The sequence below is a fragment of the Polyodon spathula genome, chromosome 8 (genome assembly GCF_017654505.1).
Source record: "Polyodon spathula isolate WHYD16114869_AA chromosome 8, ASM1765450v1, whole genome shotgun sequence".
Classification (NCBI taxonomy): Eukaryota; Metazoa; Chordata; class Actinopteri; order Acipenseriformes; family Polyodontidae; genus Polyodon; species Polyodon spathula.
The window spans coordinates 24,078,532-24,105,410 of NC_054541.1; the positions used below are offsets into that span (position 1 = coordinate 24,078,532).

The 26,879-nt window shown below is 38.5% G+C and overlaps 1 protein-coding gene across 2 annotated transcripts in view; it reads left to right on the forward strand.

Annotated features, from left to right (window-relative positions):
- Window positions 1-26,879, forward strand: part of LOC121319633 (signal peptide, CUB and EGF-like domain-containing protein 1) — a 138,422-nt gene that overhangs the window by 80,860 nt on the left and 30,683 nt on the right. For both annotated transcript variants that reach the window (XM_041257242.1, XM_041257244.1), the window contains 2 exons: window positions 7,643-7,759; window positions 20,965-21,087. In XM_041257242.1, the coding sequence (XP_041113176.1) occupies window positions 7,643-7,759; window positions 20,965-21,087 (240 nt within the window). The remainder of the gene's footprint in view (window positions 1-7,642; window positions 7,760-20,964; window positions 21,088-26,879) is intronic.

Below are 26,879 nucleotides of genomic sequence, written 5' to 3' on the forward strand. Positions count from 1 at the left end.
GAAGGTCATTATTCTGTCTCAGTTGTCTTTTTGGGTTCATATCACTATTTCTTGTCTTCCTAATTATTTTAGGTAAAACAATTACATAATGATAGTTCTAAAGTACCATTGACAACAATCTTAGAAAATGTTCTGTATTCTGTCGTGCTATGTATGTAAGTATGTAGAGCACAAACAATATTCCAAATTATGCTGTGCAAAGCCACCAAAAGATGATGGGACCCTTTCTCTGGCCTTGTTTGCCCCTTCCCTATTTCTTGTATACTCCCAGTACTGGGAAATTTCAGTGACACAGCTTGGAATGAGTTCAGTGACCTCAACTGTGCCCTTTCACCTACTCCAAACTCCTTTCAATTTGCAGAAAGCCTTAAGTGGACAAAATCCAGATGCCTTTTGCTTGTAGTTAAGTGAGAACAGACTGGGCATGTAGAATCCCGTCAAACTGATAGATGCACTTCAGGGCCTGTTAACTCTTCATGACTGCATTGTGCAAAAACAATATCAAAACAGGATGAGCTGGGAACTTTGACGAGATTTTACTGTCACTCCTAATGTCAGAAAATAGAATAAGTGCTGTCTCTTTAGTTTAGATTTTAATATTAATTTGTGGCATATGGGTTACTCAACAAGTTATCACTCCCACCCTTACCTAGTTTGAGTCTTAAAAAAAGTGGGCAACCTTGGCTCTTTCATTCAGTTCCAGGTCTTTGTCCCAACCATTGTATTTCAAGTAATAGGTTTCCTGAAGATTATTGAAATAATGAAGGATCTGATTGGAACAAAGACTTACAATGGAATTGACTGGAAGAGCTGATGTTGCCTACTCCTGTATTAGACTTGTATTATTCTCTGAATTCAACCAATACTCCATGTAGCACCAGCCTCTCTCTTGTTTGGCTGGAATAACATAATGACAAATGAATTGTTCAGTAGTAATTCTGTTCCTTTTCAAGTATGAAGTGTAACCATTACTGTATGGGTATTTACCTCTTAAAGACCCGAAACATGAATAAGCTATACCAAAGCTGATTAACGAGCCTGTGATGCAGTCATGGCCTGCCCCCGAGGACATAAAAACACTATGGTCACAGACCTCAATGCCATTTTTTCTTTCAATAACTGACCTGACAGGAGAGCTGTTTCAGATAATTACTTGATACATATGCTGTATATTTTATGCTTTTATTGTGTTTAACACAAAATATATGTGATTTTGAGAATAATCGCTGTATTAGTTCTACTAATACGCTGTGCACTACAGCCTGCTGTTACGTTCCACTGCGGCCTTGTGCCCTGTGTGAAACTAGGCGCATGAATCGCTCCTTCCCAGGGATCGAGCAACATAAGTCAGCTGACTTTGTGCTCTATCCCCAGGCTGAAATTGTTATGTTATATTTTAAGTAATTGTTATTACTGTGTTTTGTTTCTCTGTTTTGGCAGAGACTAAGTGCAGGCATGTCAGCAACATGGTGCTGCGGCATACATGTAGTGACTGCTGTAGGGCTCAGCAGTGCTGCACAGGACCAAGATACTTGCTTCAGTTATGGTTGCTTGCAGTCTCTCCCACAGTATCTTGATGCTATTTTGGTGACAGCTTTCACATCACCATTATGAGGGCTGTTAGTTAATTCTAACAAGAAGGCTTCCTTCAGTCTCGTATTAGTACTGAGTGAGTGATTTTGCCAGTGGCTTGTACAGATGGGCATCCATGTACATTGCTACCTGCTGTAACTGCAAAACGGTGGACCCGTACTGTAAGGTACAGAGGTCACTGACCCGCTCCTTTACCAACCCGATACTGAACCATGACCTACCGGTACCATACTGGGACCGAAGTTACCGAACCAGTGCCGACCCGGTACCTTGCCCATACTGGTACCATACCGTACTGACCCGGTGCTAAAGTCACTGAACCGCTCCCGAACCAACCCAGTTCCGTTCCGATTCCGACCCACTTCCGACTGATGTTTATGCCCCCGGTCCGGTACCAAACCAGTCTTGTTCGGATTTTGACCTGCCTGGTTGCAGTCTATAAGAAGATTGAGGCAGCATCTGTACATCTGTATACTGTACACTGCATTGCTTGCTTCTGACATACAAGGACAGTCTACCTGTTGAGGACAAGCATGGAAGATGTTCGTCCTGCCTGGGTCCAGAGCATGCCAAGGGGGCACTGGTGAACAGCAGTTTCTGTGAGTTTTATGCACAGTTCTCTTAGCGGATGCTGGAGAAACTACTATCTCCCGCATCTCTACAAAGTGCTCTGCTACCCTGACTCCAGCATGGCACTCTTCCCCATTACCCTCTGTTAGAGAAGTGTCTGCATCCTCACTCAATGGCTCTGTGCCAAGGGAGACTGACGATGCAACACGGAAAGTAGCCCATGCAGGTAACCGTTTTCGAAGTCTGCCTCATCCCTGAGGAAGAAGAAGAAAAGTTGCCATTCCACTTGATCGGCGGACTCAGAGCTGTTGAAAAAGCTCTGGGCAGCTGTTTTCCACCAAGGGACAGTGCTTGCAGAATTACTATGTGAACATTTAGCACCACCTACCCCACCTGTCCCTTTAGGACCCCAGGGGGCTACAAGCGCAGATTGGCAACAGGAGGAAATGCTGTCCATCTCCACCATCTGAGGACGTGGAGTCAGACAGCACATGTCCTACCGCAGGGCAGTGATAAGAGAGGGCTTGTCCATTTAGACAACACAACAGTGTTACCTTACATCAACCACCAGGGCCCACAAGCTTTTACTCTGGAAATGACAAACTCCTCTTACTGTTGACAGTACATCTGCCCAGGGTGACAAACTGGGCAGTGGACCTCTCAAAGGTGGTGAGCCTCATTTGGGAGAGGTTTGGGAGAACAGAGGTTGATCTCTTTGCCTCCCAGGAATCAATTCCCTGCCCCCTTTGGTTCTCCATAAGAGGAGGCAGGGACCTGCTGACAATAGATGCTTTGGCACACCAGTGGCCTAGTCAACTGTTATATGCCTTCCCACCACTGGCCCTACTCCCTCTGTGTCTGGAGAAAGTCAGACAGGACAGGGCCAAGGTGCTTCTAGTAGCCCTGGGAGATTTTGATTTTCAACCCTGATTCAGCTCCTGAGTGGCCAGCTGTGTAAACTGCCCAAACTCCGCAAAATGCTCAGCCAGGCACGAGAGACCTTATGGCCCACCGACCTGGACACAGACATAGAGGTGAGTTTCTCACTCAATTTTTTAGTCCTAGCTACTGGTTACTGGGGTTCTTTATGGTAAGGCACAAGGCAGCCTCTCAGTTTAGCCTTGTAGCATTCCAGTTGTTCTGCAATATTGCCCTGGTGATGGCATTTTGCGCACTCACCCCAGCGGTAATGGTTACATTTTGTACTTGAAAGGGAACATTAGGTTATTATCATATCCCTGGTTCCTTGAAATAGAAATATAACCATTAACCTTCAAGGTTGCTGCATCCATGATTGAAGCAGGCATGAAGGATAAATGACATTGAGGTCTATGACAGCAGTGTTTTATGTCCTGAGGGGCAGACCATGACAACGCCACAGACTCGTCCAGCAGCTTTGATATATTTTATTAAGGTTTCAGGTCTTGAAGAGGTAAATACCCATATGGTATTGGTTACATTTCTATTTTAGGGAACCAAGGTTATGATTAGGGCTGGGTATCAGGAGTATCTTAACGATACGATATGTATAGCGATATGCCTCTCCTTGTGATTGTGGGGGAAGTGATACCAGCAGGCACTCATCCTCTGCTGGTGGAAAGGGACCCAGCAGGCAATCACCCTCTGCTGGTGGAAAGGGACCTAGCAGGCGTTCACCCTCTGCTGGTGGACGGGAACCCATCAGGCATTCACTCTCTGCTGGTGGAGGTGGCAGAGGCAGAGACAGCTCATTCTGCTCTGTTCCTGGCAGTGGAAGTGGTGGAGGTGAGAGCAGTGTGTAGCCTCCTGGCGACAGAGGTGGGAGCAGCGTGTAAACTCCTGGCGACGGAGGTGAGAGTGGCGTGTAGTCTCCTGGTAACGGAGGTGGGAGTAGCATGTAGTCTCCTGGCAACGAAGGTGGGAGCGACGTGTAGTCTCCTGGTGACGGAGGTGGGAGCGTCATGTAGTCTACCCTTGTTACAGGGGACTGGTGTGGCTCTCCCTCACTTGCAGGGGACTGGTGCGGCTCTCTCTCACTTGCAGGGGACTGGTGCGGCTCTCCCTCTCTTGCAGGGGTAAGTGATGGAGGCAGAGGCAGCACTTGTTCTTTTACTCCGTGTGGTGACGGTGGGGGAAGTGATACCGGCAGACATTCACCCTATGCTGGTGGAATTGGGAACAGCTCCCTCTCAGGCTTTGGATTCCCGCGGTCCCCCCGTCTGGGCACTGGACTCTAGTGGTCCTCCTGTCTGGGTGCTGGACTCTCGCAGTCCCCCCGTCTGGGCACTGGAGACCCTGCTGCCTGGGCTGCTGTTCTGTTTACAGTTGCCTCCAGGTAGGACCAACTCCAAACCTTCCTCCAGAGAGTTTGGGGTGTGTTCTCTCTCATAAGTCTCCCATCGCTCCCTGTACATCAATCACAGGATCCGGATGGCTATGGGCATAGACTGGGCCTCTAGCCCAGCATTGTCCTGGATCCAGTCCCTCAGCCTGATGGCGTCTTCTGCCATTGCCCTTTAATACAGATTTTTTTTTTTTTTTTTTTTTGTAATCCAAAAACACTTGTTTTTTTTTCCCCCACACACAAAAAAAAAGCCAGCAGTCCATTGTTTTCCAAAAAACAGCTGTCCCTGCTCTGGTCTGCATCTAGGAGGTACTAGTAATCCCTCTTCTGGCACCACTTGTCACAAAGACGGCTGCAGTGGGTGATGTCAAACCAGAAACAGGAACCAACACAAAATAAGCAGAGAGGTGGAATTTGGTGAACTGAGCGATTGTTTTCACTCAGCATTTAATAATTGAACAGACAGAAAATAAAAGGTTGTAAAGACAAACAAAACACAGGACATGGCACTGGCAACCAAACAAAGAGACAAACATGGTGAGCTGCAATTATAATTACTATTACCTCTGTCTCCAATCCCGTTCTCCACTCACCGAACACACAGCCCCGAGTGAGTAAAAATATACTGCTTTTATGCAGCTGTACCGAGACTCTATTGCTAGTCATTCACTCAATTGTAGTCTCGGTACAACTGCACGTGAATGAATAAAGTGCAATTCCCCATGCTCGCATATTATTACATTTTACCTGCACGTGAAGTGCTGTGCAATCCTCGTGCCTAAATACAAATATACATTTTAAACACTTGTGCTCGTAACCCATATTACATCCTGTGTACCAATGACTATACACAAACATTAACACACAACATTCAACATACAACACAGAAATACACAGGGGCGGGGCAACATTGCTACAAACCCTTTATGCTATTTTGTATTTAACTTGTGGAGTACAAAGGCTTTGTTGATGACAGCCTGAGTATGTTTCATAATGTCAAACAGTTGTATTTGGAGATGGCTGCCGTCACTAATTAGTAAAGAGTTGAGGTGATAATTGGGGCTTAAAATCAGTGTTCTTATTATGTATTACATGTACTATGTATTATATTTATTACAGTGTCATTGTGATAGAAATATTTTGATTCTTGTTTTTAACATTTGAGAAATAAATAAGTTATAATGTGTAAACATGTATTAATATTAATTTTGTTTTCCAAATTTAATTATAGTGATTCTACTGTCAATTAGTTTAGTGACTGCTGATGTATGAAAGACTGCTGGTGTTGAAACAAAATAAGTTGAGAAAGCTGAAACTACAGAAATGCTTATACTGCCAGGATTTAGCTGGCTAGGAACATCATTATGCAGGCTATATCAAGTTCTCTACCACTTTAATTGGGCAACTTTAAACTGCTGCCTCCAGATCCTAATGACTTCATGTGCTGTAAATAATAGGTACCAGGATGCAGCACTGATCAACACTAGCGAAGGCTATGATTGAGTGTTTGGAGTGAAGGATCGATATTGAAAAACAAAGCACTCATTCAGATTCCTTGCACTTGTATCATTTTAAGGTAAACATTTCGTGTTAGATCAAATACTGTAAATTGTTTTACATTTGTCTTGCTTTTTTAATCTGTTTTCAATCAACTCTATATTAGATGTGTTGTATTACGTAATATGGAGAGCAGATATGCAGTTAGTAGCAGTTGGTAGCCATTAAATTTAAGCTACAAATCGGTTTACAGTAAATTAATTAATTGTAATATGAAATGTCAGGTCATTTGAAGTAGTATTATTATCATCATTCTTCTTCTTGTTATGATTATTATTGATCATAGTCATCTTCACAGCTACAGTTAGGTCTGTGAATGCAGGTGATAGTTAAATTGCACTCTGTAGCTATTTGGCTATCACTATCTTTTCACTTTCACTTTCAAACCCAAAAGTCTCATCTTTCATTGGGGTCGTTATAGCTTAAGGCATTATAGAATAATTGGACCCCTGCTTAGGGTCAGGTAATAGGTAAGATCTCTATTGCTTGCATTACATTAGAGATCAGTGTCTCTACTGCTTAAATCTTGCTGCTATGATGTGCAAGTTGTTATATTATTACTTGCATTTCATTATCCAGTTTACATCTCAGCAATACACAGATTACTTGTTGCAGTTCTCACTTAAGATGTAAGGGTAAACCGTGTGTGTGTGTGTGTGTGTGTGTGTGTGTGGGTGTGTGTTTATGTGGTTTGTAAATCTTTCCTAAAGTTTAAAAAAACACTGGTAAGTAAAAAACCGACTGCATCTGGTAGTACTTTTTAACCAAATGTAAAAGAGCATTGCTTCCTGTGTACACATTATCACAACAGAAAACAAGAGGCATTGTTTTTGAAAAGGGAGGTGTTTCAGTATTAAAGGTAAATGAGGCATATAAAAGGCATGTTTTTATTTTTTATTTGACACAATGTTTGGGGACTGTGACACATCATATAAGCCTACCTGTCAATAACTGATAGGGCAGTCAGCATTTGCAGCTGAATATGATGCCTGAATTGCAGTATTTACTGAGGCATCTATGTGACCCCCTAACAGCAGGGCAGAGCTGTGGCACAGTGCAGTGATGCTTCTCTCCTCAGACGTTGAATCCAAGAAGGACCTGTGTCTCCTGTGCAGGTGTGAAGCAGAATGAGTTTGGGTGGTAACAGTTAAGTTTGAAATGGTTATAATTAGTGGTGGAATTCCAAGGGCTCATTTCTGTAGCATTATTCACAGCTTTATTTTACCCTGTCCGGGGTGAATATCTTCTATGACAGGGATTTAGTGGAAGTTGTCTATGCACACACACACTGGCCTGTTCCACTTGTTGAAGGGCACTGTTAGAATGTATTTATACATAATTGGATTGATTTTCAGTAATATTGAATGTTTTAAATTTGAAGGGTTTCATTTCTTCATTTTATTGCTGGTAAGTATAGGAGCTTTTCTGTTAACCAGAGTAAAATTCCAGTTAACGTTGCACAATGCAATTTTTGACTTTTTTATGGGGGGGGGGGGGGCAATATTTCAAATATCCCCCATTTATCCCTTAAGAAGTTGTATAATATTATCCTGTTTTTAAACTACACCCCCCTCCCACCACGTCAATGTTTGCCCACAGAAACCTGCGCTGTTAATAACGGAGGCTGTGACCGGACATGCAAAGACACAGCCACTGGGGTCCGTTGCAGTTGTCCAGTTGGATTCACCCTGCAGCCTGATGGGAAAACATGCAAAGGTCAGTCTGTGCTTGCTTTGTAATGCATCACCAGCTCCTTTCCGTCCTCCATTGAAATAACTATGCAACCGGTCTGCAGCTGCTAGAATAGGCTCCAGTTGACATAGAAACTATAGAGCAATTGATCACCAGCAAGCCCTTCATTTGCATTAGTTTCTTCTTACCCCTTTATTAAAATATGATAGCATTAAAAAAAAGAACATCTATCTTGACTACCTTCATCATTAATAATTATGGTGATTCTACAACGCGTCCTACAAAATACTGTTGTGTTATGCAGCTACAGAGATATGAATGTCAAACTGTATTTTAATAAAAACTTTAAATAACTCATGAGGTAAGTATTCGTAAATTGAACCCGTTGGGGTCTATTCGGTTTATCTGAAAAGTGGGAGCTGTAAACACTACCACTGAAATACTGTAATTAAATTTGCAAACCAAGGTTTGAAATATCAAACATCTAACAGTGTATGGGAGTCTCTTTGGTGCATTTCTGTGTAAAAAGATGTAAAATGCCAGAAAGGTCCCTATTGAGTGATTTAAAGGGCAATGGCATTTAGATCCTCCAACTTTTATGTTGATTGAATAGACCTCACTACCTTTAAACAATGTGGAAACTGTAGGGTCACTATAAGCTTGGCAGATGGAGGCACCAGCAGATGTGTAATAAAATGTGTGGGTCACAGGAGATTCGTCAGATGATACTGTACCATTCATATTGAGCTTAGTACTGTGGTGTGAATAACATATTGTCTTTAGTTGGTAATTTAGAGGATATGCATTTTTTATTTCCTCACTGCTAGTGTGTACTTATCTTTCTAGCTACTTTCTCTCCCAGTTATGGGATGTCTTTTTAGATAAAAAAATATTAAAATGAAGCACATGAACAGATAAAGCATCAGGCAGATTGTTGCACAATGAGTGACTGCTTTCCTGTGCCTTGCTATGCTGTTGAGTCAACAGAGCATTAGGCTGGTTACATGTGGTTAAATAATGTGTCAGCAAACATAGCAGAGCCCGCAAGTCTTATCACCATAGTTACACTGTACCATCACGTGATGGTCTGATTACTTCCGTGATTGACCGGGATATAGTCCTTACGTTCGAGAATGTTGCATGTATGTGCTAAATAGTTGAATGTGCTCTCCCAGCACTGCAATGAGACACATTCACAAACTGTGTAGTGTTTGAATAGTGGGGCTGTATTGGAGCCAAGCACCTTTGTATTAAGAGATTGCCATCTTGCTGTAGTCTTGTGAATTGTCCATTGGGTAATTGTTACATTTGTGAACTGCTTGGTTTAGGTACAGTATGACTGTAAATCTTCCACAGCAGCCAATGAATACAAGTTCTAAGAAACAGTTTAAGAAAGATTGTTTTATTCCCTGTATGGGGAGTTGTTTATACATTTGTCAACATTAGAGTTTTCTATACTGTATATCTAGAGAAACGCTCAATTCTGATGAAAATGGATAAGTGGATTCAGTAGCACAAGTTATTGAGGTGTCCATCCATCTGTCTTTACATCCAAAAGCCACATTTACAGTTTTGAAAGACTGGTTGCTCTAATTTTGTATTTACAGATATGATAGAGCATGTATGCTACAATAGTCTAGAACAGTTTCATGACTATCAAATGTATTTAAATCTTTAATTAGATTAGCTTGTTAAAGCTTTGTGCATATGGCCCTGTGTGACAAATGTGTCAGGTAAGTGTTACTTCTCACATACATGGCAAAATGATGTATGTTTTCCATTCCATTTAGGAGAAGAAAAAAATAAATAAATAAATTTTTTTGTGCTTTGATGTAATCTGTGTGTGTACTTTTCGCCCTGGTATGATTTGTAATTTGTAGGGTTTTTTTTTTTTTTTTTAAGAAACCAGAGAGATTTCATAAAAAAGGAGTGGAGAAACAAGATGGATAGGCCAGCAGCTTCCTTCAACAGCAGTCCTGTGTGGCTCGCCCATGTAATTTCAGTCGGCTTTGCCAATGGGCTTAATAAATTGTGTTCAATGTTAGTCATCAGTGGGAGTTGACAAGCAATTTATCACAAACCAGGGAAAAAAAAACTGCCTTCCCAACCACCTCTCTCCTCCCTCATTGCAGGTATCTGTTAGTTTTAGATGTCTCTGGATATCTGATTAAAGTTTGTGTAGATGGACATGATCTCAGGCACATTATAAATCTTTACAGACAGGTGGTGGATATGTTAGCATTACAGGATAAATCTAAGTATTTGCTTGACATAATTATGTGATAGGTATGCTATATTAATACACAACTGGCAGGTAATGTGAAAAGTAGAGTCTTCTCAATGGGCACTAGGGAATGAGTCAATACACCAATGTATGTTTGTCATGATTTAGACCAGTAAAACAAACATTTTACTATACATATTATATTATTCTAAATCTACTGTAATCTCAATTCACTTTTTTACTGTAGGAGTAGTCACCAAGTAAATGATGTAATCCAAGTTCTAAAAAAGGATGCTAGAATGATTCTTTATATTTATTTTTTAAATATGTTTGTAAAAGGCCAGATTTTCTTTTAAGGTTTGAGCAAATATGTATCTGTATAAACTTTAAGTATCATATATCCTATTCTATAAATGGATGCAGTATAGTATATATTGAGTAACTTTTCCTATATGTTAAAAATGTAGGACGCTTAATGTATGAAGTATGCCCTGTTTTTACTACACTGTTTCACAATTAAGCTCCCTTGAAAACTACAGGGTCAGACATTTCAACTATTTAAACCTGTTTTTATTGAACAATATGATAAATGGATTTTTGTCTTCTGGTCTTTCACACACACACTTCTACACACTTTTTTTTATTCTCTGATATGATAGTTACTTTAATAGACGGTCTGAAAAGTACCTTTTATTGCAGGGTTTCTCATGCAGTCTTTGAAAAAAAAGGGAACTAATTCTGAAATGTTTCCAGATGTACGATTTTAGAATGAACATCTGCACCCATGTTCCACAGAGATAAATTATGTCTCCCCACATTTCCTCAGCAAAGGCTATCCAGTGTTGTTGAAAATCTGCATTGGCACCTGATGCAGGTTAATACTGGTTAGCATTCCAATTGTTTTGTAAGGATAGAAATGAAAGAAACAATCTGCTGTTTCTGAAACCTGATTTAATACAGTACTTTTCTGTAAAAGGGTCAGTCATTCCAAGGTTGAGTCCCAGCTATCATGTTAAAGATATCTGAACAGTGCATTTGAGATGTCTCAGAAATTCTATTGAATTTGCAGTAACATTTATATATCTTACTCCTAAATGCTTTCTAAACTTCTTGCCTAGGCTATAAATCTATCACTGGTTATAAAAAAATAAACTGCATGATAATTTAAGGGAATAAATTATGATACACAACACAACATATGTAAAATTGGACTGCTGTTTTCTATTGTATATAACTTGCATGAGGGTGCATAACTGCAATATTTGTTATAGGCATATTTCTGGATGCGTAGCGCTGAGTGAGAAAGTCATTAAAACGATTTCATGTTGCTGTCTAAACAGTATGAGAGTCCCCAGCTTGCTTAGAGAACTAATTAAAAAAAAAAAAAAAAAATAGTCAAGAGTGCTTTGCACAGGGTCTTGCTATTGGAAAATGTTTGAGTTACACAGGTTTTATGGTATGTTTAATCACCACATTTTAGGGCTTCTTAGTGACTCAGTATTTTCTTTATGGCAGTTCATTGTGATATTAAGTTAAGGCATCTTCAGTTATTCCTTTCTAAGACTTGGCTGGAGGAAATTGTTTCCCTGTTTGGCCTTTTGCCTTACTGGCATTCTGTATTATGCAAATATAATTGATTGCACGGTAATAAGAGCTTAATAGGGCATCATGTTGTTTGAGAGACTGATTGATCCCTCAGCAGCCTTGCTCTGCTCTTCGCATCGATCAAATGTTTGATAATGTCAAGCATGATAGGTTCCAGAGGGAAAGAAGCTGACATTCACATCCATGTGCACTGATAAATTGATGTCTCTTATCTCCCAAAGCAAGTCTGCTCAGGAAATTGAAAAAACAATCAAGGAGATGAGAAAGTGACACAAAAGGAAACCTGTGCACAAACCTGTGTGCTCCCACCCCACTGCAATCTTGCAGTGATTCTTCTTATTAAAGGGGTTTCTGCTTTGGTAACTGACATATTAAGGAATGTCTGAAACCACCATAAGGTAATACCTGCCTGGACCTTTCACCTCCAGCTTCCACAGAGCAAGGGTTATGGCTAAATGGGCCAAAGAACCACTTGTAACCCTTAGCAATGGACAGATTTCATGCTTTAAAGCAGGGAAAGGCAGGGAGATTAATATCTTAAATTTGAGCTAAGCGGCATTTCAAATGCTCATTATCTCCTCACTGAGGATCCATATTGTGGCACAAGTCTAACTAGAGAGCCCCTCATTATTATGTTATTATGCTTATCATAATCTGGTGGCGTTATAATAGGTACATTCTCTGTCCGTCTATCTGTATTTCACACTTCCATTTTTACATTTGTCATAATGTAAAGAGGTATATCTATCTATCTATCTATCTATCTATCTATCTATCTATCTATCTATCTATCTATTTCATTTAATTGTTTTATTATTAACTATCTCCTGCGCCTGGCTATGACTGTAAATTAGAGCCAGGTGCAGGGTATTTAAAGGAAGCAGCCAATCTGTTCTGGGGTGCTGGAGTGTATAGAAGCCTATGTGATAGTGGGCGCAAGCATATACAAAGAGAAAAGAGTAAAACCTGTGTGGTTTGTTTTGTGTGTTTATTCGTCAGGTAAAGGGCTTAGCCGTCCTGCAGATAGTTTAGGTTCCTGTTTGTGTGTTAGTTAGTGCTCGAAACAAAAGAGCTAGGTGTTTGTTTTGTTTTTTTTGTTTGTTGATTAAAAATAGCGTGTAAGCGCTCTTATATATATATATATATATATATATATATATATATATATATATATATATATATATATATATATATATATATATACACTGACTCTGATTTGGTAATGGAGACTCTCTGATTTCTGACATTGACTGAAAAAAGAACCATTTCGCCATTTAAACATGACCAAATTTGGAAAGACCGAAATTAAATGTTTTTTCTGAGTTTGAGTAAATTACTTTGCTCAAAATGCGAAATGTAAAATACAGACAAGATCGAAGACAAAAACATATGCATCGGTCTTTGTATGAAGCAATTTAAACAAATTGCGAATTGAAAAATGACAATCAAATAGCGAATCGGAGAAAATAGAAAGCAGCACTTTCTTTGTGCAAAGCTATTTACACACTGCGAAATGAACAGGAAAACAAAACATAGAAGCAATGACAGTTTCTTCAGTCTTTGTATGGTATTGTTATTATTTGTTTATTCTGAGACAAATTAACTTTATTAATGCGTTGATAGTTCCTGTGGACGGTTTGAAAATGCTGCTGCCTCGATCCCCAGTGTCCTAGCATACCACCCGAAACTTATATTGAATATTGCTTATGCCTCAAAAGTATAGAAAATGGCTATTATTCCCCACAGACTTTGCTTTTATGACCAGGACAGTGATATTTTGAAATGTACCTATTTTCCAGAACATTCCAGATAGATTCAGTGCTGAGTAAACTTGAAGTAACTTCTAGAACTTTCTAGAACTTTCCACTAATATAAATAGTAGTATAAATACAGGGGCCTTAAGCCCACCAGTTCAGTTTAGTTCCAGCTGCCTAAGTGGATACATATCTGCATTTTTCTGAAATGGCATCAAGAGGCTGCAAGCATCCGGCAGACACATTTTGCTATGTCTGCGGCCAATTTATCAAGACAAGAGCGAAAAAGTACTCAGTGGAAGCATCTGCTAAGATGTGTGAGGCCTACAAGGCATATTTCGGCATGCCTGTCGGGGATCAAGACAAACCCTGGGCACTTCATTTCACCTGTGAGCACTGCTAAACAATCTCTGGAAGGTAAGATGGACAATTGTTGCTCTGAATTTTATGTTATAAAATTTTTAAAATTTTTAAAATTGTAAAAGTTTAAAATTTTAAAATGTTTTACAATTTTCAATGTTATTGAAAAAATATATATGAAAAATGTTGCGAGAATCTCTTACACATTAGTCATGGGTGAAATAAATGTATTTTTGTAGGATGGTACAGAGGGAAAAGAGAGCCATGAAGTTCGCTATCCCAAGAATTTGGCGGGAACCCACTGACCACTCAGGCAACTGCTACTTCTGCATGGTGGACCCTTCCAAACGTCGGACTGCAAGAATGCACCTGCTATCATGTATCCGGACCTTCCTTCATCCATCGCCCCAGTGCCACACTGCCACGAGCTCCCCGTACCCACTCCACCGGAGAGAGAGCAGCCATCTTTAGAAGAGAGCAGCAAGTCAGAGAGCGAGGAAAATGTTGTAGATCCAGATGACAATTTCAGAGGTGGAGCTGAGGAGAGAAACCCATACTACCCCAACCAAAAAGACCTCAATGACTTGATTAGAGATCTTGGTCTCACCAAGTCCAATGCCGAGCTTTTGACATCTAGGCTCAAGCAATGGAACTTGTTGGATGAAAGTGTGCAAGTCGCAGATCAGAGGAAGTGTCACCAACCTTTTTCCAGCTTCTTCACCCGTCAAGATGGGCTCTGCTTCTGCCACAATGTGACCAGTCTGTTCGAGGCAATTGGAATCGCCTGTAACCAGAATGAGTGGCGCCTCTTCATTGACAGCTCACCCAGGAGCCTCAAAGCCGTGCTGCTCCATAATGGTAACAAGTACCCGTCTCTTCCCCTGGCTCACTCGATGCACCTCAAAGAGGATTACAACAGCATCAAGACTTTGCTGGACGCCTTGAAGTATGATGAGTACGGCTGGGAGGTCATAGAAGACTTCAAAATGGTGGCATTCCTGATGGGTCTCCAAGGCGGTTTTACCAAATTTCCCTGCTATCTTTGCCTTTGGGACAGCAGGGACACCAAGGCGCACTACCACAGACGGGACTGGCCACAGCGGACAGAGTTATCTGTGGGGAGGAACAACGTCAAGTGGGAGCTACTGGTGGACCCCCGGAAGGTGCTGATGCCACCACTGCACATCAAATTGGGCCTCATGAAACAATTTGTCAGAGCTCTAGATAAGGAGTCGGCAGCCTTCAAGTACCTTCAAGACTTCTTCCCTAAGCTGTCTGAGGCAAAGGTCAAAGCTGGTGTCTTCATTGGACCACAGATAAAGAAGATCCTGGAGTGCAATGAATTCCCCAAGAAGCTCACTAGTAAGGAGAAAGCGGCTTGGAACAGCTTTGTCTCAGTGGTTCGGGGCTTCCTGCAATCACAAGGCCGAAAACTATGTGGAGCTGGTTGAGACTCTGGTGAAGAACTATGGCACAATTGGCTGTAGGATGTCCCTCAAAGTCCATATCCTTGATGCTCATCTTGATAAATTCAAGGAGAACATGGGAGCATACTCGGAGGAGCAAGGCGAGCGCTTCCACCAGGATATACGGTGAAAGTGATTTACAGTATAATCGTAAATCTCGAAAAACTACTCACTTCTAAATCTTTTTTAGTCATTTTTGTATTACTGTAGTATAAATACATGTTAATTTGGATTCATATGTTGTTTTTTTCTGACTTTGTGAACGAAAAGACACAAATTCGCCTGTTTTCTCATTGGAAATAGGTAAATTTCAAAATATCACTGTCCTGGTCACAAAAGCAAAGTTTGTGGGGAATAATAGCCATTTTCTATACTTTTGAGGCATAAGCAATTAGGAAATAACACTTACTACCCAGGAACAAAAATTGTGTTACATAGTGATATGATTGTATTCTATAGGTGAAATCACATTCATAGCCTGCATGTGCCACCAGAAGTTGGGCATAATTTAAAATGCCGTACAGTTCTCTTCAAAATAAAATAGATTGCAGAGTGGCACAAACGGGCAATTGCACGATATGACCCTTGTCTCATAAATCCAATCTACATAATTTATGTAATTCAATATAAAAAGAAAGTAGACTTACTGAATGAATATAAACTAGAATTGTCCCCGGGTAACGGGTACATCTGCATGGCAATGGGTAATTAAAGGTCTAGGGAAGGAAAATCCTTTTTTTTTTTTTTGCTCCCAGAAATCCCCCCGTAACTGCTGATCCATTCAATGGATCCCTGCAAAGCAATAACACAAAGAACATACTCTATACGGCAAATGTAAAAAAAAAAAAAAAATAACAAAAAAAAAGACAAATTAAATTTATTAATTTTCAAAAAAACGTTTTGTCCTGCAATAAGAATGTCCTCTGAAGGAAACTTATCTTTTGTGTTACAGTACGACTTATATATATATATATATATATATATATATATATATATATATATATATATATATATATATATATATATATATATAACAAACAAACATGAGCTTAAGAATGTAATACATTCGATTGTGAGATTCAAATAAGTTTACTCGTTATATTTTTGTTGGAAATGTACAGAATTTCACGTTGAGTAAATAGGTGAGTAACTATTTGTAACTGAAAGCTGCGTTTCCTGGCATAAAGTGTTTTTGTTTAAATTGATTTACACAAACTACTAATTGCAAGAATTCTTTATTTTTAAACTTATTTCCCTTCAGAATTTCAAATTCACAGTAATCCCTACAACCATCATAGAAACATATTGTAATGGGTACATTAGCTAATTAAAGCTATCAAGTAAGTTTTCAATCTGTAATTACCAAACTTTTAAATGTTTTTCAGTCAATACAGTAGGCATAAGCCATAGAACAACAGAAACACTTTTTTCTGTAACTTTAAAATACTGGGAAACCATACAGACTGTGGTTCTGTAATGCTGTATTAGTGGTCTTATTTAATCCTTAAGTGTCATGACAATCACAATAAATATCACACACAGTTTGAGGAAACAGCAGAGGATCAGAAGATATCTAAGCTGTCAGGTGGGACGCAGGCTCCCTTAGGATAAACAGTGCTGTAGGTTGTGACAGGGTGTCAGTCCAGGAGATTTAGCCAGGGAGATTGTGACCATCAATCGGTAAACTTCGTAATATTTTGATGCCTGGACTGCTCTAGAGATGAAGGTGTCTTTTAACACATTATCCATTACTTGATTTTAAGCCTTGCTGCTCTCACAATGAGAGCATGTCAACGTTTCCTGTCAAGAAGCCTGCCATGCCAAAGTCTCTACATGACTTGAGATTTAGTGGCTTAGGAATGAGAAAGATGTTGGCTTATTTATTTATTTATTTTTAAATATATAATGTTAACCTGACTATTTACATATTTGGCAGCCACATACCTCTGCAGAGAGACAGCAGTTAATTTAACTTAAGGAACATGAAGGCATAAGCAATTAATTAATTTTAAAATTTATTATAGGAGAAAATGATTTTGTCTGACCTATAAGCACACATGATGTTTGCTACCCAGGGATTTTTAAATTTCTGGCCAGTCTTTATTGTTTAACCTGCTGCTTCCTTCACAGTGTTTGTGCTGAATACCTCTTTTGGCACTTTTCCCATATTGTTTTTTGCTTGACTAACTACCGGCTCAAAGGCTTTAATACTAATCTGAAGCAGTTTTCATCACATAGAACACCAATCAAAAAGGGATTATCAGTGTAATCTCCAGTGCGATTCTCTGGCCGCCTCCTTTCACTTTAGATTAGACAGCAGAATTCAACAGTCTGTGTGAGCTGCTTAATGTAGCATCACAAACCTGGGAGGAAAATATTGTACCAAAAATAATAGCCTTGCGGGTGCTGCCAGATCAGTACTCAAGATCTTGCGTGAAAGTGGAGCTGGCAATTGAGAGCTCGGCAAAGATACTTTCTTAGCTCTCCACCTGAATTTGAGAGAGAGGGAGACAGGGAGAGTGCACATGCAATAGGCTTCTTGCATGCCAAGGGGAGGTTTTTCATAGAGCAGGACGTTTATACTGTTCAATCACAGGCTCTACAGTTAAGATTATTTAATACGCCTTAAAAGATAACACATAAACTAAAACACATAAACAGTGGTTCCCAAAGTATGGACACAATAGGGCTCTTCAGACTCCCAAGTGTTGGATAGAATGTTAATGTATGTGTTGTATAGTAAAGTGTACAGGCTGGCTGGTGGAACATCAACAATTTACTCAATGCCTCCACTAGTATTTTCTACTATTATAACAACCTTGACTATAAAGAAGGAAAAACATTGAATGAAATAGCTTGCATCACTTGATTTTCAAGGTGTTGTACCTGAAGCATGTAATTGACAAACCCTGCACTGGAAGACCAATAAAGCTGTTTAACAAGGATGAGCAATACTTGAAGATAATATCTTTAATGAATAGAAAGAAGACAAGTGTTGAAATGACAACAGAATTGGCAGAAGGCATAAGTGTCATTGTCCATCCATCAACAGTCCAAAGCACCTTTGACCATTGTTCCATAGTCCATTTTATGTGTTCTTGTGCATATTTTAGTCTTGTTCCCCTTTCTTATTCCCCTATTCTTACTGCAACACATCCTTTAAGTCATGATTTCAAGAGTGACTTTCGCATTGTTGATTTGATGGACAATGACAACTGTTCCTTTTGCCAGCAGTGTATATAGCATTTAGATTTCAAGACCATGTCACTAACATACTTTGTATACAATATTTTCTAAACAAAGTTGTTATGGCAGGAGAAAGGCAGACAAAAATTCAAGCACATCCCACTGATTTCATTTGCTAAACTTAAATAATTATATACCGTACAGGCGAAAAGATACTGCTGTGGAAGGGCTCAAATAATATAAATATGACTTCCAACAAACATTAACAAAGAAAAAAAAAAAACTAGATTTGTTCCCAGAGAAAGAAAGTGGTATCATAATATGAAAATATATCTCACTTTACTGACGCTGCTGTTGTCACATTGTAATGAGCATACCGGTGTGCAATGTCTTCTGGGAATAGTAGTAGCTGGTAAACAATGAAAGGTGTTTCCAATCAGCAGAAATGCAGAGGAAAATTACAACTCCTGTAATCCATGCATGTCAACAATGCTGGCTACAATTAACTTTGGTTTAATGGGGACTAAACAGTCATAGGATTTCCCACACTATTGAGCAGTGCCACAGTTTATTTTTTTGTTTACCGTCCCATATGTTTTTTAAATTTTCGTATCATTATAATGGATTTCTTCTTCTAGTCAAAATCTCTTTCCACCACTCATAATTGTGCATACTCAGAAAAGCAGTGATTCAGCAGGGGGCAGAAGGGTTTGAGTTGCACCTCCAATTAAAACCAGGGATCAGACTAAGTCGTCTGCCCTTGCTAGTACTGTACTGTGTGTGGGTATAACAGATAGAAGTTTTTAACAGAGGCTTACCTCCTCTGATGAAAAAAAAACTCTCTTGGCTTCTCCAATTAAAACCTGTGCTTAGATCAAAATGATCTGCTACTGCTAGTACTGTGGTTAATAGCAGGTAGGAGTTTATATAGAGACTTATCTCCTGTGAGGAGCCAGAACTGCTGTTCATAGGAATGTTGAATCTAGGGTTTTGGTTAAAATTTCATTTTTTTCTTGCAGTTTAGAGAATATTTTAGTTTTTATTTTATTGAACATTATTATATTATAATGCTACACAACAATATATATTATATTATATTATTTTTTGTCACTCCACTGTACTGTATATTGTCCCCAGAGAGACAAAGCCGGGTAAATGAACGGAAATGCAGATAGAGAGAATCGTTTCTCTCATTTCATTTTAGTATTATTGTGTTTGTAGTTTCATATCACCCCTAAATTTGAATATGTTAATGGACCTGCTTTGAGCTTCTAGAAAAGGAGCAGCAACCACATTTCATTTTACCAAGGCAATCCCTTCTCCATAAATCCATATTTTGAGCTGGACCTAGATTGAGTTCTTACTTCTTAATAATTGGACTGATAGATGCTGTATCTTCAGAATTACTTACTAGAACCTGAGGAGACTTTGCTTGAACCTTTGTTCAATAAAGTTATCCACCTACTGGTAATTTACAGCAAGTCACAGTGACTGTTTTTATAGCTATAGAAGGCTCTAGCTTAACCGATTTTGATGGACTTCTGCATGGGTGTTCATGAGGTTTTCTTCCACTGTATTTTTAGAAATTGTGAAGTTTAATGATCCCCACCCCAGCTCTGCATAGTCAGTAAGCTTTTGAAAACCGAAAAGCAAAGCAGTAAGCAATTTCTACAGCTTATTTAATTTCAAAGGTTTTCATTGTTGGTGACATGGTCTGTTAAACTGTTATGTTGGAAAACATGATTTTGCATGCGTTGGGATGCCTTACAAACTCCATAAACTTCAATTATTATTATTTTGTTTTTATATTCTTAGGAGTAGGTAAGTCTGTTATGTAATCTTCTTGCTGTGAACTTTCCCAAAATTCCTTCTATGAAAAGTATATTTTTAAAGTACAGGAAATTCTTTTGTACTGGAACAATTACTCCACTTAACCAAATAATCAAACTTAAACAAAGCAAAATCCAAAACCTTTGACTTGATAAATATTCAGAATTTACAATTTCAAGATTTACCACTTAAGCCAATAAGAACACATGGTTACTCAGGAGTTAAAAAAAAAAAAAAGCAGGCCTGGGTTCAGCTTCTCTAAACTGGAGGGGCCGATGTATTAGATCAGGGGGCCATTTAAAAAAAAAAAATAAAAAAAACATGATTACATGCAAAACATCAAGTTAAATGAAATATAACAAAACACATTAGAATATTAGTTTTACTAGTTCATGCTGTTTTACTAGTTTTAAGAAAGAAAGCAAGGGTTGAATACACTGAGCCAGGTATGCCACAAAAAACCCTCCCAAAAAACAACAAAAAAAAAACAGAATCAGACACGTTTACTAAGATTTTGCACCAGGTGCAAAATTTGTTCCACTTTTTTCTAACTGAAATTAGAAAAGGTAAGAGCATTTAAATCACGTTGTCTATACATGGTTCAAAAGATTTTTCAGATTTGAAGTGGAGCAAACTTTGCACCTGGTGCAAAAACACCCCACTTAATTTGACTCTATATCTGCGCCAAACTCCGTAACTCAGCTTAACATCCAGTAAATAGGGGCTCCCATCTTGATTCTTACTGTACAGTAGATGCATAGAGCACTGTGCCACACAGTACATCTTTTACTTCTCTGTTCGCAGATATAGATGAATGCCTAGTGAACAATGGCGGTTGTGACCATTTCTGCAGGAACACAGTCGGCAGTTTTGAGTGCAGCTGTCAGAAAGGACACAAACTCCTAACGGACGAGCGCAGCTGTCAAGGTGAGTTAATCATTAGACTCACTCCATGTTGTTTAGTCTGCTATTCATAAAGCATAATGGTCTTAGATTAACAACCGTTTGTTAATTTGTTTATTTTAGAGTATGTTGTTTGTAGTGTATATTGACACTTCAACTCCAAATATGCCTCATACTTTGCTCACGTAACCTTGTCGCTATTACTATTGCTGTTATCTCCCTGCTGTGATGATGTTTGCATATACATACAGAAGATGTAGGTACATACTTGTTATGACTGGTGTTGGTCTTACCTATGTCACTCATACATTTTGAACATACAGTATATCTTGGGAAAGGGTCATGGTGAAACTTTTGCACTTTCATTCTCAGGAGTTTCAGCATATTGTTCATGATGGCCTGTTAAAGTAATTCCTTACTTTGTGCCTGGTTGGGCAAAGAAGGATAGAACTGAACTGAATCAAAATTATATTAAACTTTTCATGTAGATTTGTTACAAGGATTTAGTCAAGGTGAATGTAGACACATATGTTTGTCCTTCAAACCAAATGAATGTCAGTTTTTACATTTATCATCAGAATTGTTGACATGTGATGAAACTTGACTCTTTAGTCATACCTGGATAACAAAATTATCCATTTAGGTCAGGAATATGTGTAGTGGTACATGTACAGTATATAGAGAAAAGCAGGTGTGCTGATTCTAGCCAACCTGTCCATTCTGTTCTATTCAAATGCAGTGTTTCCTATCAGACTGGCTTGGCCTCAGATGAATGAGCCAATTCTTTTTTTTTTTTGTTCTGTGTTCCAAAGACAGGTGCACTGCTCCATTTACTTTAACATCAAAGGCTGTTCTGTAAATAATATCGAAGGTACAGTGCCCGTGGCAAACGTTGGCATTATGGCTGAATGTGCAGCTGCCGCATTTATAATGCGAGCATTGCATCTGAGAAGCCAAGTTACAGGCTTTTATAATACGCATGTCTTTGCATGCCAACAGGTGAAAAATACCTTTTTGAAAGTGATATTTTATCAAATTGCATAGTACTGGCTTAATTTGCTAGTTGTTGTCTGAATTTGATTATTAGTGATTCGCTAGCAAACGTGAATAAAAAGTTTGTTAATGATTTTCTAACCTGATGAAAGGCCATTAAAATACCTTAAGTAAACTTGGGAAGAACAGGATTTCTTTTTTGTAATTACCCAGCTGTCATTTGTGTTAATCATTCATAGTGCAGAGGATGTCTAAGCATTTTTGTTAATAACTAATACAGTGCTCCCCCTTTATAAGGCGACCCTTTATACTGTGGAACAGGTTATAAGGCGGTATGGTTTCCATTTGCCCCATAATGCCATTACACTAAAACTAGTAGTCTCATTATAAGGTGGAACACAAATAGCACAGTCTCTTAGCTATGTTGAACTAAATGGCATTCGCAAAGAGACTCTTTTGGGGCGAATGGATCTACTGCAAGTTAAGTTAGTTATTCATTTAATTTTGTCTGTTAACCAGTGATCTGGAAAATCTGATAATGAGTGTTCTCATTTCAAGCTTCATTGGGCAGCTCAAAAAGAGGTGCAAGAAAACTGTTAGGCAACCTTTCAGAATACAGGCCCTAAAAAACAAATACCCAGTTTAATCAATGGAAAAGTACACCCAATGTAATCAATCTCTCACTGCTCTGAAGGGATTGATAACAGCAGTTGTACCATTTATGCAAAAATTAGTAGGGAAGGTCAGATTTTACATATTCAAAAATTGCCTTTTTACATTAAACATGTTGAAAATATGTGATTGTGATCAATTTTATGTTCCAGACAGCATAGTTATGGCTTCTGATTTTTGGTTTTAACCCATAAAACACCCCTGTACAAAAGAAAATTAAACCAGTGGATAATCAATAAACACTGCAAAAACAGTAGACATGGAGACTCAATTCACGCTGACTACCCCTTTCCCATTAACAAACGAAAACCTACTACAAAAAACTCAAAAACAAACTACCTTTCCCAGTACAACTGGGCAATGTCCCTCCTTCCTGCTTTGTATCAATCATTGATTCGCTCTGAATACTTTAAACCCGCCCCAACTACTGAGTGGCAGATCATCCTCACATTTCTATTGGAGATGCCACTTGCAAGATTTAAAACAAGATTACAATTAGAACAAGAATGTGCCTGTGACCATAAGGATTTCTTTGTGGAAGACAGCAAAGGAAAGAATGTTCAACTTAAGTGGGCAAGTACTGTCGAGTTACTACCATACATATTTTGACAAAACGCCCAAGCATTTGGGAAAGTAGCACCGGAAAATGAAATTAATAAAAACTGAAAAACAGAAGCCCTAAGCATAACACAGCATACATGGGAAGATGTAAACCAGTAATTGTTTGACTCTCAGTATTGGTTTTGAATGTCCAAGAGTAGAAGGTTTTCTAGAAGGTGTATTCACATTGAATAACTATGAGCAACCAGAGAAAAAGGTCTTTCAGTCCAACACATTTTGCAAATACAGTATAGATACGAAGTTAAACACTTATTAAACATGGATCATTCAGAAATATTCTCAGCTACTGTATACTGAGCTGCTGCAAAGGCACGATCACATTAATATTTGTTTCAACTAATTTTCATGGTCAACTAACAAATAACTAACTGCCCCAGGCCTTATATGCGTGTATGCATGTGGTTCAGGACCTTTTCATAACATTTCCTGAAGATGTGCCTGACCTTATTTTCTAAGGCAGGGGCCGCAGCCTGTATTTCACTTCTTTCATTTTTTATGCATAACAGAAAAACAGCAGCTCTTACTTAAAAGCCTTGTGGGATTTGAATGCTAACATATTTGCTTTTGTTTATTTACATTCTAAAATAAATTTGTTCAAGTTTAAATACCACTTGAGGTTTTCGTCAATGATACAGACTGTCCATGTATTATTCTAATGACGAACTTCTCTCCAGTTTGTAACATTCAGGCCATACTGTTTACATAGTATGTTCCGAATATAAGCCAGTCAAAAAAACAAAATACCATAACTCGCAGTGTTGGCTTTGTGTGATGGTAAGATGACATACAGTATTTATCAAAGTAACCACTATAAAAAATAAACATTGAAGACAGTAATGTAGACAGTTCTTGCAAATCCTATTGTATAAATAAACAAATACATTCAAATTCTACAAACAAAAACACTTATTCGTCAAACTTAACCTCATTATTTAAGTCTTTTTTTTAAGCCTTAGTTTTAAGCCTTATTCACTAACTTTCCTTCACTGGTTTTATACTAATTTAGACTTTTTCTTCCTGTTTCACTATAACTTCAGATATTTTGTACAGACACTATGAATATGGACTGTTAAAAACTACATAAACTTTAAAAAAAATGTTCTGTCATATCAAATATATTCAGTAAGGAGCAACACATTGTCTCTGGTGCTGTCACTGGTCAAATAATTTGCCACACCTAAATTTTATATATATATATATATATATATATATATATATATATATATATATATATATATATATATATATATATACAGTGTCGTGAAAAAGTATTTGCCCCTTTCTGATCTTCTTCATTTTTGCATATTTTTGACACTGAATGTTGTCAGATCTTCAACCAAAATCTAATATTAGATAAAAGGGACCCTGAGTGAACAAATAACACAACATTTTGATACTTATTTCATTTATTTATTAAAGAAAGTTATTCAGCACCCAATGCCCCATGTGAAAAAGTAATCGCCCCCTTAGACTCAATAACTGGTTACACCACCTTTAGCAGCAATAACTGCAACCAAACGCTTCCTGTAGTTATTGATCAGTCTCTCACAGCACCATGGAGGAATTTTGGCCCGTGAGTAAGTACGCTTGACGAAGTTAAGTCACTGTGGGTTTTCCAGCCCAAATTGCTCGTATTTAACGAGTAAAGTAAAGATATATATATATATATATATATATATCATATAGATTATATATATATATATATATATATATATATATAGATATGTATATGTAAAAAGATACAACACAGGAGTGTTTAACTCTTTGAGCTCCGGGCTGACCTGTTAACTTTACTTCTAATGTGCAATGCAATTTAATAATACTCTGCCACACAGCTCTGTCTCTGTAGATCTGTTAGGAGAGCTACAACATGTAGACACAAAAATATGCCACTCCTACACTCTATTACTCAAAAAATGGTACCATGAAATGCCTGTTCAAGGGTTTAAAATTACTGAAGTTGTTTCTCGGATCTGGTTCAGCTTACTCGGGCAATGTTCCTGGGGCCTGCTTATCGTTATGTAGTGTAAAGCTAGAATTCTGTGCACTGATTTGAATTAAATTATTTCTCAATAACTATGAGATCTGATCTGTCACATTACAGCTGCCAAGTGGAAAGTTCACATTTAAATAATAAAAGAAAATGTCGTCATAAACTTTATCAGTTCTTATTTTGCTAACAATGCAGGCATTTGTTTTGTCTATGTAAGACCATTTGTTCTGTTCTTTCAGAGACAGCAATAGTGTATGCAAAATCATAATGAAGCACATACAGTACATTATACTAAAAGAGGCTACATAGATAAATGGACTTTCACTGTAAAATGGCTAATGCTTTATGAGTTCCTTTTTTAACATATAATGTCACAAGGCCGGTTTCACAGACACCAATTAACAGTAACCGTGGACTGCCTTCCTAAGGTAACATTTAATGTACTGTTCTGGGTGGACTGATTTTCACCTCAGATGGCCTTGGTGAAGCTTGACTCCAAGTACAATAATCCATTGTGTATTTGACTGCGATGGGACCAGAGTAAGGATGGATATGTAAAAAGGTGGATAAATGAATCCTGTTTTAAATTTACCATTATACACAGCTGTAACAATTAGTCACACAATTATTGTTTTAAGATTCAGCTTATATTCAGGAAGTCCTCTAAATCCCTTGTTTAAAATGCTTGTGACAGAGTAGCCGTCTGCCGTGTGGGTGCGCGCATTCGCTGCTGAGTGAGGCAGGAGATCGAGACGGAGGTTGAAATTGATACAGATGCTGTTTTGTTTTACATAAACACACTGAATAGCTCACGTGACACTACCAGCAATGGCAGCGCATGGAGCAAATACATCACAGTGTATGAAAACTTTGGTAGGAACTACAATATTTTAACTAATCTTCTCTGTTTAATAATAAATGAACGTTGTTGAAGAGAGTGATCGTGGTGGATAAACAGTTAGGACGGATATATGATGGGCAGATGTGCGATGGATTACTGTACATATTAGTCCACATCATAACACCACACCATTAGGTACAATATGGCACACTTGTCAATCTCAGGACTAATGAGAAGGGGGTTTCAGGTCAGCATTAGACGTGTTGGAAACATTACTAAGGAAAGTTAACAAACCAACTGTCAGCATTACATGTTACGTTTCATCAGCACATATTCAAAGATCTGATCCATCATCATGTGAAGGAAGTTAGCTTGATGATGATGTGTTCCGTTTGCCCCTTATAAAAGTTTACTGTATTAAAAGAATGGCAAAGTGTAGTAAATCATAGTGAAAGCATGGTAAAACAATGTGAATCCAAGAGAGGTAAAGTACAGCATATTAAAAAACCCATGGTAAACTGTGATAAACTCAGATAAATGTATAGTATAATCACAGGAACAGCTTAGGAAAACTGCAAAATGATCATGGAAATCTATAAGTGGGGGTGGATATGTTAAAGCCCCCAAAAAGTTGTCACTCTCCAGGGTACAGGCCAATGCCTCATCTTTCTGGTTTAATAAACATATGGGTCTACA